At 33.7% G+C, this 12,463-nt stretch overlaps 1 protein-coding gene and 1 long non-coding RNA gene across 2 annotated transcripts; both read right to left on the reverse strand.

Annotated features, from left to right (window-relative positions):
* Positions 1-437: 437 nt before the first annotated feature.
* LOC133833888 (uncharacterized) lies at positions 438-1,512 on the reverse strand. Its single transcript, XR_009893193.1, has 3 exons — positions 1,403-1,512; positions 1,187-1,283; positions 438-539 (listed from the first exon to the last, which is right to left on the reverse strand). It is a non-coding gene; the product is annotated as an uncharacterized LOC133833888 (long non-coding RNA).
* Positions 1,513-2,315: 803 nt separating this feature from the next.
* Positions 2,316-3,564, reverse strand: LOC133779785 (myosin-1-like). Its single transcript, XM_062219696.1, has 4 exons — positions 3,290-3,564; positions 3,071-3,206; positions 2,584-2,685; positions 2,316-2,468 (listed from the first exon to the last, which is right to left on the reverse strand). Exons 2-4 carry the CDS (start codon positions 3,134-3,136, stop codon positions 2,316-2,318), a joined length of 321 nt encoding a protein of 106 aa, XP_062075680.1. The 5' UTR covers positions 3,137-3,206; positions 3,290-3,564.
* Between the last annotated feature and the right edge of the window lie 8,899 nt (positions 3,565-12,463).

Below are 12,463 nucleotides of genomic sequence, written 5' to 3' on the forward strand. Positions count from 1 at the left end.
AGGAAAAAAGATATAATTTCTAATATAAACAAGAAAAAAAATCACAAAGAAAAGCAAAACAGAAAATTGAACGAAATGATACAAAACCTCATAACCTTAACAGAGGAAACCTGATCAATATTCGCAAGTACATCAATGGAGCATTCAAAAAGTCCGTGCATCGAGTCCTGCTCAAGTTGTTCCGTCTACAACAACAATTATCTAGTTTTAGTTTTGTAGTGATAACTGGATGTATAAATTTATAGCCTGCTAGTACTAGGATAGATCACCAAATACCTTATAACCAGCAGAAAGAGCATAAACAGCTCCAGGCAACAACACAACCATGTTCTCATTTAAAATGGAAGACTCTTGCATGTAAACAAACCAGTTAATATAACAATGAAGTTAATATAAAGCAGTCAATCTTAAGGTTTGTAACAACAAAATATATCAGGATAAAAATCCAAATGTGTACCCCTTTTTAAAAGGAAGAACTAGATAAAATTGCATCCTCTGAATCTGGTAGCAGTAACACAAAAGAGAGTTCTTGCAAACTCCTTTAGATGCAAAAATATGAAAACGTATGAGCTCACAAAAGAAAGGTGGAGATGGAGAGAATTTGAAAAGAAACAAACTATTTAATACCTCAGAGTCCACAACAAACCATCATAACCTCAGAGTAGTCACTATCACAAGATTTCATTCTATAGTTGCTAAAATCATAAATGATGTTAAAGTGGTTACAAGATACTCTACAAAGATTACTTACAAGAGTCTCTATCAATTATGTTTTCATATTAAAAAATATGATTTAAATTGTTTCTTTTGTGTTTTATTTGATACTTTTCAAAATTAAATTGATATTTCTGACATTTCATCAATGTTTCCACAATATTTCTTCTATATTTTGACAGATAAAGTTTTACACTCAGAAAAATATCAGAAAAGTTCTCAAAGCATCCTACAAGTAGGCAAAGTACTTAATAAAACTGAAAGTATATGCATCCATCATTTAAATGAACAAAATCATCCAGAACATTAATTGGCAGTTACACGTTCGCTCACAGTAATAAACTTCAGAGTAATCTCCTCAAATGACTAACAACACAACAGTTCTAGTGGCATGCATGAGAAATTTCCCCAAAAACAAAGGCCAAGTTTCTGGGATCAAATTCATAAAAATCATAAGTTTCGAGAAATTTACCTAAATTTGACCTCAGATTTTCTGACTCCTAATTGCCAGCTCTCTTCTCAAGTTTTGGCAAAAATAATTATGTAACTTAAAAACTGAACATCAATTCCTGTTTCATGTAAACACAAGTTATCAAGCTAAAAATCAACACGAGAACAAATGAGCAACAAGTTGATCATGTACAAACAGATACGAATCAAATTTATTTTTAAGTTATACACCACATACCAAAATCTGTGAATCACCTCTTGCAAAGGTGAAGAAACTCGGCGTATTTCTAAGCTCCCTCGTTTGTCTTGCCAAGCTGCAAGACCAAAGGTCGCCTCGTCATGATCCCTGCAGATTTTCCAATCCAAATTCCATTATATATCCTTGCTAAAATAAAATAGTAAATAAGAAGAAAAAAGATACAAGAAAATTAAATGATAAAAATAGTAAATAAGAAAAAAAACAACTAGCCTTTGTTCACTTTTGATTATTAAAAAAAAAAGGCAAACACCTTTCCTTTCTACCTTTTCTGTCTAAGAAAAAGGATTAAGGACAGAGTATTAGTTCAAAATGGTCTGATTATTGGGAATTAATTTTGAGGTGATGAGGTGATTTGCCTCGAGTCAGATTTCTCCATACAGAATCAATATATAGTTCACTCCTTGTCTCCCTTGCTACTATCTCTTATATATGTTTTGTTTGTCTTCAGTATTGGTTACAAGAGAAGTAAATGAGATCAGTTTAATTTAGCCAAAACTAAAGGAATGGATATCAATGATTGGAGAAGAAACTGCACAAAATAATGACAGAGTAAAGAAATTTTTGAACTTTTCTATCCTAAAGTTTATAGTATATGAACTAGTTTATATAACTAACTAAACTGCCATATAGCCAATTCACTTATTAGTGATTCATTGAGAATCATCACATACTTTAATTAACTTATGAAATATATGGAATGGATGCAACTTATAGTTTAGTCCCTTCCTGTTGATTGCAACTTATAGTTTAGTCCCTAAGTGATGTGGCATAATTTTGATTAGTTTGTGTTTAGCATCTTTCACTTAAATAGTGCGTGAATGGATTCATTTCTCATAAATGGACTGGATTTATTGTGATATATTTTCTGTACAGCCCACTCAGTAATCATCAGTCAAGTTAAAGATTTAATAGAAACAAAAACACACCAGATTCTCAGCACCGGGAAGATTTCCTCATTTAGATAACTTAGCTGCATGAGATCATCTACACCATCAAGGATATCAGGATTTGCTGGGACCAAACTTTCAGTTTGTACCTTTAAAACCTACAAAGTGAACATTAAAATAAATCAAACATCTAATGGAAAAAGACAATCAAATCTCAACTCATAGTTTCCATAGCTCTTGCTGCAAAAATAAAAGTTTCAATAGCTCTCTTACTTTCTCATCAGGCAATGCAATGACAGATTCGGTCCCTGAGATTGACAATATTTTTGCAAGCTCCCATTTACCATTTGGGCATTGAAACCAAGATTGAAGCTTCTGAAACAATAAACTTAAGAAGTAGGTAACAGAAATTAATAAAAACTACATACTATGTTCACAAACTAAGCTCCAGGAATCATCAGTTACTTTATGAAACCAGTTTATAAAATTAAGGCTGAATTGCAACAAGTCTGTAACAAGACTAGAGTAAATTTGCTAAAAGTGAGACAACATTCGTAAAACACCAACCTACTAAACACGTGGCTAAGAGCGGTTACATGTTATTAATAAATATACAATTGGAGGGAAAGAAGTCTATAGCCGAAAGACTCTGGGATTCACTAAACAGTGAAGCTAAATGCTTAGGCAACAACAAGTTGATATCATGGACTAAATTCTAAAATAAAATTGTCAAAATAAATAGTTAAAGTTATAATTTCACCACTAGAAGTCGGCTTAGGCACACCATGGCCATTATAATGAAATAGGACCCTCTCAGACTTGGCATATCGGTGACATGTATTACAAAGTTTCTTCACTTCATCCACAGTAGGATCAGGCTGGACCTTATATCGTGCCTGCTCGAAGATCTTCAAAGGTAAATAAAATTCAATATAAGACAATATTATATGAACTCTGTACAAGCCAATAATATCCTCACCCTTGGTTTCCACCTTTCATACTGAGCACTCAAATTTTTCCCAATTGTTTTAAGAGCTTTCTGCGGTGCCATTGAAAAAGGATCTGCAAGCAAAGGATCACAAAAACTAGTAGTTATTCTACTCACAATTTGACACAACCAATGTTATATATCAACTGAATTTCAAATTGATGAAGGTACATCACAGAACCCCATTTCAACAAACAATTAAGAGAAATAAATGAAATTAGTTGAAAAGATAAGAGTAAACTCATCTTTTGGTCGCCATTTCAAGACTAACCCACTATCTGATGGACCAATGGGAAGACAAGCCTCAAAATCCTCATGCCGAAATTCACACAAAACCATTGTTTGAGGCAAATAAGCCATACTTGTGGTAGTGGCAGTCGTGCCATTGCCATAACTACTACTAGCAGTCTCCGAATCCATTCTCTGCGAACTTAAATCAACATCATCATGGCTCGAAACGTACTCTTCTTCCAACTATTTTGAAATAACCGCCACCAAAGATTGCGAAAACCTGGCGGCCATCAAATCCCCCAATGACATTCAAATCGAAAAAGGCCTCAGTAAACAGAACCAACAACTCAAGAAGAGATCAATCAACCCTTCCCTAATCGAGAAACCATAACTAAAAAAAATTCAATCGATGAACACCAGAACGCCAGAAAGATTCAAGAAGAAAAAAGAAATGGAATACAAGAATGATTTAGTTGTCAACGAAGCCGCTGAACCAGCGGTGCATGGATCCAGCTCGAGAAACCCTAGAAAGCCCAATAGACTTCTCTGAAAATCCTAGGTCGGGAGGAAGAAGATTTGAGCAAAATAGGATTTTTTCAAAGAAGAGGAAACCAGAGAAAGAAAGAAAGGAAAAAAAGAAGAGAGAGAGAGTATATGCGGGGGATTGACTTCAGAGATGTAGCCGAAGAAGAAAACGGGGATTGAAGAAAACAGGGAAAATAATAAAACAATGTAATTAAAAAAGAATTAGCTGTGAAAAAATATAATAGGCGGGGACCCAAAATAATTTACCGCCATTTTTTCCTTTTACCACATATAAGTATACCATAATACTTTTTCAGTACTATTATACTTTTATGTTATGAAAAGGGGTATTTGGTGTAGTGCACCCTCTATTTCCTCTTCTTTTTTTTATTTTATCTTTGTTAATTCTTTTAATTAAATAAAATAAAAGGAAATAATGTGTAGGGAATTCTATTGCATGCTCACCATGCAACCATGCACATGCACACACCCAATTGCTAAGGTGCATCACTACCTACCATGTACCTTGGTGCATTCAATCAAAACTCATTTTCTTACTAAATTAAAGTAATAAATAAATAAAAGAATTAACAATTAAATTCACACAATTTCTACCAAACAATTCAAACAATAACAATAAAAAATTGGTCCGCTACAATATACCCTCCTTAAAAGGAATTTCGTCCCGAAATTCTTTCTTATCAAATAGCTCAGGGTTTCTTTCTCTCATGTCTTCTTCCAACTCCCATTTTGCTTCTCGATCCGTACTATTCTTCCATAGGACCTTAACTAATGGAATCCTTTTGGAGCTAAGTTCCTTGATTCCCTTATCAATAACTCGCTCGGGTTGTTCATCGTAACTTAGGTCCTACTTTAGCTGTAACGGCTCATAACTTAGAACATGAGAGAGATTTGACATGTACTTATGCAATATCGAGATGTGAAAGACATTATGCGTTTCAGCTAGTGCTCGGGGTAGTGTTAAACGGTACACAACTTGCCCCAACCTGTCCAAAATCTCAAATGGACCTATATATCTCGGGTTCAACTTCCTTTTCATCCCAAAACGCATAACACCTTTCATCGGCGAGACACCCAAGAAGACAAATTCGCCCACTGAAAACTCAATGTCCTTTCTCTTATGGTCTGCGTAACTCTTTTGTCTACTATGAGCTGTAAGCATCCTTTGGCGAATTTTCTCGACCCCCTCGCTGGCTTCCCGATCTGCCTCAAGGCCTAATATCTTCTTCTCCCCAACCTCATCCCAGTGTAAAGGAGATCTACACTTGCGCCCATAAAGCATCTCATAGGGAGTCACCCTAATAGTGGATTGATAACTATTATTATAGGAGCACTCCATCAGGGGTAGAAATCGACTCCAAGATTCTTAAAATTCCAAAGCACAACATATCAACATGTCCTCTAGAATATGTATAGTCCCCCCAGACTGCCCATCGGTTTGGGGATGGAATGTGGTACTGAACTTTAACCTTGTACCCATATCTTTCTGTCATCCCTTCCAAAAGTTCGATGTGAATACTGACCCTCGATCAGAAATAATCAACTTTTGAACCCCATGAATTCTCACTATCTCGCTCACATACAATTCTGCATACTGGTCCGCTGATTAGATGGTCTTAACTGGTGGAAAATGAGCAGACTTAGTGAGCCTATCCACTATTACCCAAGCAGAATCATGTTGTTTTATGGTCCTAGGTAGCCCTTCCACAAAGTCCATTGCTATATATTCCCATTTCCATTATGGAATGTAAAGCGATGGAACTAGCCTTGCTGGCCTTTGGTGTTCTACTTTGACTTGCTGACATGTCAAATATCTGGAAACAAACTCAACAACGTCTCTCTTCATTCCAGGCAAACAATACAATGCCTTAAGATCTTGGTACATCTTTGTTGACCCTGGATGTAGGAATATGGTGTTGTATGCGCTTCCTTCATAACACTCTCCTTAATCTCATCATTGTTAGGCACATAGATCCTATCCTTATATCACAGCAATCTGCTTGTAGAAACTTTTTATATGAGTGATAGAAAAAATGTATATCCTTAATGTTTCTATTTGGATGTTTTCTTGATCATATAAACTGTTTATATAAGTGATAGAAAATATTTTATTTTTGTATACAATGGGCCCACCACACCTATTCCCCTGCGTACTTTGATTTTTTTCCAACAGGACCAGCCCTGAGTTGGAGAGCTTCAGGGGCAGGATGAACATATGCAGCCTGCTCGACTGCCACGACCGAGGTTATCAGGTGGAACTAGGGTTGGACCCTTATTTTACCACATAGGTTAGCTTTTGTATTCATTTTGAGTTGCAACAGTTTAAACTCTGTTGGGATCCTATGTATTGCCATCAAACTCTTTTAATGAAATGGATGACTTTTGACCAAAATTTTTAGTACCTAAACTATGGTTAGTTTTAGTTACACCTTTTAATTCCAAATGACTCTTTTAGCGACTTAAGTATTATTTAATTACAGAGTGTAACGGTCCTGGATTAGGAGGACGTTACAAGAAGTCTACTTCTAAAAAAGGTGTTTACTCTTAGGGATTGAGCTATGATTTGGAAAAGTGATAGGTTGTTTGCCTTCTCAGTAGCTGTGATTTGGAGAATCGTTAAGCTATATGCCATTTTAGATTCCACCTTGGAGGCTGAGTACATTGCTGCGTCTTTGGCGGCTGAGGAAATAGTCAGACTGAGGAAGTTCTATACGGATCTCGGTGTTATTCCAAAAATGAATAAACCAATCATTTTGTCTAGTAACAATAGAAAATTTGAAAGAACCTTAAAGCCACAAAAGAGCGAAGCATATAGAGAGAAAGTACCACATTATCGGAGATGTGTGGCGAAGGCGTGATGTGAAGGTGATGAAGATAGCATTGTAAGGCAATATTTCATATTCTTTTACAAAGATATAATCAAAGTGCATAATTGTGAACCACATAGAATGAATGGTTTTGAGAAGCATGTCTCATTTGTTTTAAAAGGCCAAGTGAGAGTTAGAGGGTTTTGTGCCCTTATAGAACCATATCGGACATGTAACAGATTTTATATTGTCAATAAAAGAAGTAGAAATCATTTAGTTTGACAACTGTGTTACTTGCTTGTTTTATTACATGATTATTAGAATAATAAAAATATTTATAAAGTCCCTAACACATAAATAATTACAATTAAAGTGACTAGGTCATAGTGGATTATAATTGTAATTATATGTTCAAAAGAATGAGTCAGAAGATTAAGTCAGTGCATTGGATTTTCACTGATTTGGTAATCTACGATAGGATCTACTTACACATTCGGGGTGTGTGTCTTATCTAAAGCATTGACCAAGTAGATAATATTGAATGTATTTTGTTACATTTGACTGGACCGATATTGTTATTGATAAGATAATTAAATATCACTATTATCTAATCTAATCATATCACAATGTTGACCATATGTCAATTCAATCTTAATTCTGAATGATTAATATTCCGCTAATTGTATTATTCAATTCTTTTGATTTGTTCGTTACCATCTTACCCTGCATACTAGCTCATACTTATTTATAGGAGATTTGATAGCATAATTGAGTGGGAGCATTTATGACACACATGAAATCTATAACTTCTATTTAACAAGTGAAACGATGATTTCCTTAAAGCTTGGTTCAAGTGTCAAATGATAGTGTACTCATTTCTATAATTAAGTTTACAGAAATATCATTTACGAGGAACTTAGTGGGAGTTAAGGATAAAATACCAATGAGGGGCAAAACAGTAATTTGCATCCATCTCATTAGTAGATCATCTATAGATGATTGAATGGTGGTTATGGTTATAACAATGGATAATGTATCTACATTTGGTGAAAAGTGTTCTATGAATTCAAGAGTGCAATTATGAGTATATAGTGGAGTCACGAAGAACTAATAAGGTAGTGAGATTATTTGTTATAAAAAACTCAAGGTAACTTATTGGAGCTTGAGATCATGGATCCATGGTCCCCATGTCATTTCTTATCAAAATGAACCTAGTAGTCTTGAATAATTAATTTAATTATTAATTATCAAAAAATTCACATTGACTTGTTAAATAGAAATAAATACTGTTGAATTATTTATTGATGTTTTGTGAGAAAAGAAATAGAAGAAACTTTGAGGATTTTATTGCAATGTTTCAAAAAGATAGTATTATAGACAATTGGGATAATTTTGTTAATATTGATAAATTGGTATTAATATTAATAAATGAATTAAATAAAGGTCAAAATTATATTTGGTTAATTTGTACAAGTATTTAATTAATTATAATTATTAAATAATTAAAATAAAATTGGAAACTAAAACCTATTTTATGTCCTAGCTAATTGCCTATATATACTAGTGTTATAGAATGCATTAAAAAATATGAATTTGACAAGGTAAAAATTCACTCATAATACTCTATACCTAGCCGCCCAATCTGTCTTAGTTGTCTCTGTTAGGAAACTTATACAGGATCTTCATTTATTTTCATGTATATCTAATATTAAACAAATTAATAGGAAATAGCCTAAAACATATTTCTAAAATTGAATTCAAAGAGAAACAATGAATAGAATACTTACAGTATACGCAGCGGAATTAAAGAGTCATTCCTTCAGTTTCTCTAACTCTTGTATCCTCTTTGTCGCAGAGTATTATCAAGAAACTGAACCGATCTTCTATTTTCTTCATAGTCTTCCAATGTATCCCTAGAATCACCTAGACTAGTGCGGGAAATTCTCAACACATGAGATAGATATAGAAAGAAGAAGAGAAAATAACAAAGAGGCTTAGAAAAGGACTTGTGTTTAGAGAGAATCTAAAACTATCATAAAATTTGACTTGTGACTTATCAAACTTGTGTTTTGACTTCTCTTTAAGCACTCATTTTATAGAATCAATTAGGCAATTTAATTTAATTAAAAAATAAATGAAATAATAGCCATTTTAAAGCCCTAGGTCGAAACTATCATGGGCTTTAGGCCCGTGAAATTTCCCATTTGATTATAAGCCCATTGGACTTAAAATCAAGGCCTATATAATTTTCTATTGATTTCATTAATTAAATAATTATTTAAATCCTTCATCAAATTGATTATTTATAATTTGAACCTTGATTTAAACTTATTTATTAATTTAGATACCAATTTATCTTAATTAATAAATCTGCCATGATTTCTCTTTTCTTCTCAAAATTACACAACTCTGTGAAACTATCCAAAATTGACCTGGTCAACTTTGATAATTCTAATTGATAATTAAATCAATTAATTGAGACTATCTAGATGATTTTGTCCAAGGTACAATGGGGACCATGGGCCTATGAAATCAAGCTCCAATAAGTTATCATAAATCTAACAAATAAATTTAATCTAACAATTAATTCCTCGTGACTCCACTATAGACTCGGAATTGCACTCTTGAATTCATAGAATGCTCTATAACAAATATAGATACGCTATTAATTATCCATTATTACAACCACAATTGTCACTCAAGCCTCTATAGATGGTCTACAATGAGATAGGACTAAAGTACAGTTTTACCCCTCATTGTATTTTATCCTTAAAACACTTAGTTCCTTGTAAATGATATTTTAGTAAACTAATTTAATTTCTAAAATGAGATCTCTATCATTTAACGCCTTGAACCAAACTAAAAGGAAACTTTCGTTTCACTTCTTCATCAGAAGCTATAGAAGTTCATATCTATGATTAACACTCCCACTCAATTATACTACCGAATTCCCAAGATGTAAGTATGGGCTAGTCCGTAGGGTAAGCTGGTAACGAACATGTCAAAGAACTCAAATAATACAATCAGATAGAATACTAACCACTCAGAATTGAGATTGAATTGACATATGGTCAACTATATGATATGACTAGAATAGATAATAACGGTATGTTTACTTATCTTATCAACTGTCAATGTCGGTCCTGTCCGACGTAAAAAATACATCTGATCTTATCTACTTTGCTAATGTTCTGGAAAGAACATAACACTTTAATGTGTAAGTAGATCATATCATAGATTGGCAAGTCGGTGTACTGACTAATCTTAGGACTAACTTATTTTGAACATATAATCATATTTATATTCCACTGTGATTACGTCACTATAAATAAGATTAGCTATATGCTCGAGATTTAATAGAAGTTTATATTAAACAAATAATCATGAAAATAAAACATGTGAGCAAAGTGATTGACCAAGTCAAAAAATCATTTCTATTCTTTTATTGATAATAAAATGAGATTATAAAGAATCTGGGTTTTAATTAGGGCATAAAACCCCAACAGTCTCTCTATGAATTCTCTTCTCATGTGTTGAGACTTGTCCACACAAATACTAGGTTGTTTTAGAGAAAGACTTGGAAGACTGTGGTCTTGTTTCAAAGTGGTTTTTATTCCCTGCATTACCTAGCATTCAACAAGGACAAAAAATTAGGACATCCAAATGGTGTAGTCATTGTTCCGCTACGCATCTCGTAAGTACTCTAATTATTTTATTATTGTATTTACGTATCTATGTAATATTCACATGCTTGTATGATTTTTATGTTTTCTACTATGTATATTTTTGGAATATATATTTATAAGAAGCATCCATATAGCGACTTCACTCTTGGTGGAAGAGCTGTAGTCTGAAGAAGTATTAAATAATCCAATATAGCAGATTCAACCATGGAAGCCGAGTGTATAGCGGCTTATGAAACAGCTAAGGAAGCGGTTTGGTTGAGGAAGTTCAACACTGATCTGGAAGTAGTTACAGATATGGATAAGCCATTAATCTTGTTCTGTGACAACAGTGGAGCAGTAGCTAATTCCAAAGAACCGAGAAGCCACAAGAGAGGAAAGCATATAGAAAGGAAATACCATCTAGTAAGAGAGATTGTACACTGAGGTGATGTGAGTGTTATGAAGACAGCATTTGAACAGAAACTGGCTGACGCGTTTACCAAGACACTTCTTGCAAAGTCATTCATGGGTTCCATGCGCAATATGGGATTAAGGGAGATGCCTCACTTGCTTTGAGTGGAAGTGGAAGATTGTTAGGATTGATGCCCTAAATGCATGTAAATACATTTGATTGGTTTTAAATAAAAGTACAATTTTATTTTATTTAAATGTTATAATTATTGTTTGAATTAACTATATAATAATATCAAGAAAATTCCCTATTCATTTATGAGAATATGATCTTGTACTAGTGCGAGAGAATTAAGATCATATATAATGAATAAAATAGTCAGTATCATATTAAAGTATGGAATCTTTAATGAATGATTACTAGTACAGTTCGCAACAATTATCTTTATAAACTTGTCGTTTGACAAAAAGATTTAATTCTTATCATATTAGATGATTATTTGTAGATCAGTCTAAATCTTAAGTATTCATGAACTCATATTTGAGTTTGTTGACCCTCGAATTGGTCAATGACACGGAGTCAAGTAAAACAATAGAAAATGAAATCAAGATGAAAAGATAAATGACACAAAATATTTATAGTGTTTTGGCCCCAATAAGATGGTAATGACCTACGCCCACTTAGTGTTCTTATTGGTGTAAATCCCAAGAACTATGATCAATGAGCTCAGGGCTCACGAGTTTCACTAGTTTCAGGATGAATACAAATATGTTTGATAAAAACACTCTATTTCTTTCTTAGAATTCTGAAGTTCCAAAAAGTAAAAATCCAAAAGTCCTTTCTCTTGAGCCCTTTGATTCTTATTTATAGGTTCAAGGAGTTCTACATAGGCCAATGGGCCTTAATTATATTTAATACATGCGTATCTAAATAATAATGGCAATTACAATCAATACGTAATTACAAGATTACATAACTAAAGGAAATAGATGAAAATATGTGACCAGACTGGTCGCCGACAATTATGTCGTCTGATGAGCTAATTCTTTTCTGGTCGATGGTCGAATAGATTATATTTACTTAAACTGCCACGTGCATCCCACGTGTAGGCCAATCCTGCCACGTCATCAGGTAGTCCATTTTTGGATAAACATTTGCCCCCCAAGTTTATTTTACTGCGACCAGCATAAAATAAACTTAACCAACTAACCCTTCGTCTGGCCTGTCACATCTGTCAGCACCTTTTCAAAAAAGTAACTAATCATGTTGTTGCAGTTTCCCAAAAGCGTTTTGACGGCTAACACATTTCCCAACGTCTCAAAAATTCACTCCCATCATTACCTCTTTTACAGTGCCACGATCAATATAAATAACTCATTCTTTTCACTCTTCCCTTTTTACCACTCTTCCTTTTTCTTAAGACTCTAAAGAACAACTCAGAAACACTTGGCGATCTGAGGTGTGTCTGCCCAGCCGCTTGTATCAACGCTCATGACCCCACTTC

The sequence above is a fragment of the Humulus lupulus genome, chromosome 5 (assembly GCF_963169125.1).
Source record: "Humulus lupulus chromosome 5, drHumLupu1.1, whole genome shotgun sequence".
Classification (NCBI taxonomy): Eukaryota; Viridiplantae; Streptophyta; class Magnoliopsida; order Rosales; family Cannabaceae; genus Humulus; species Humulus lupulus.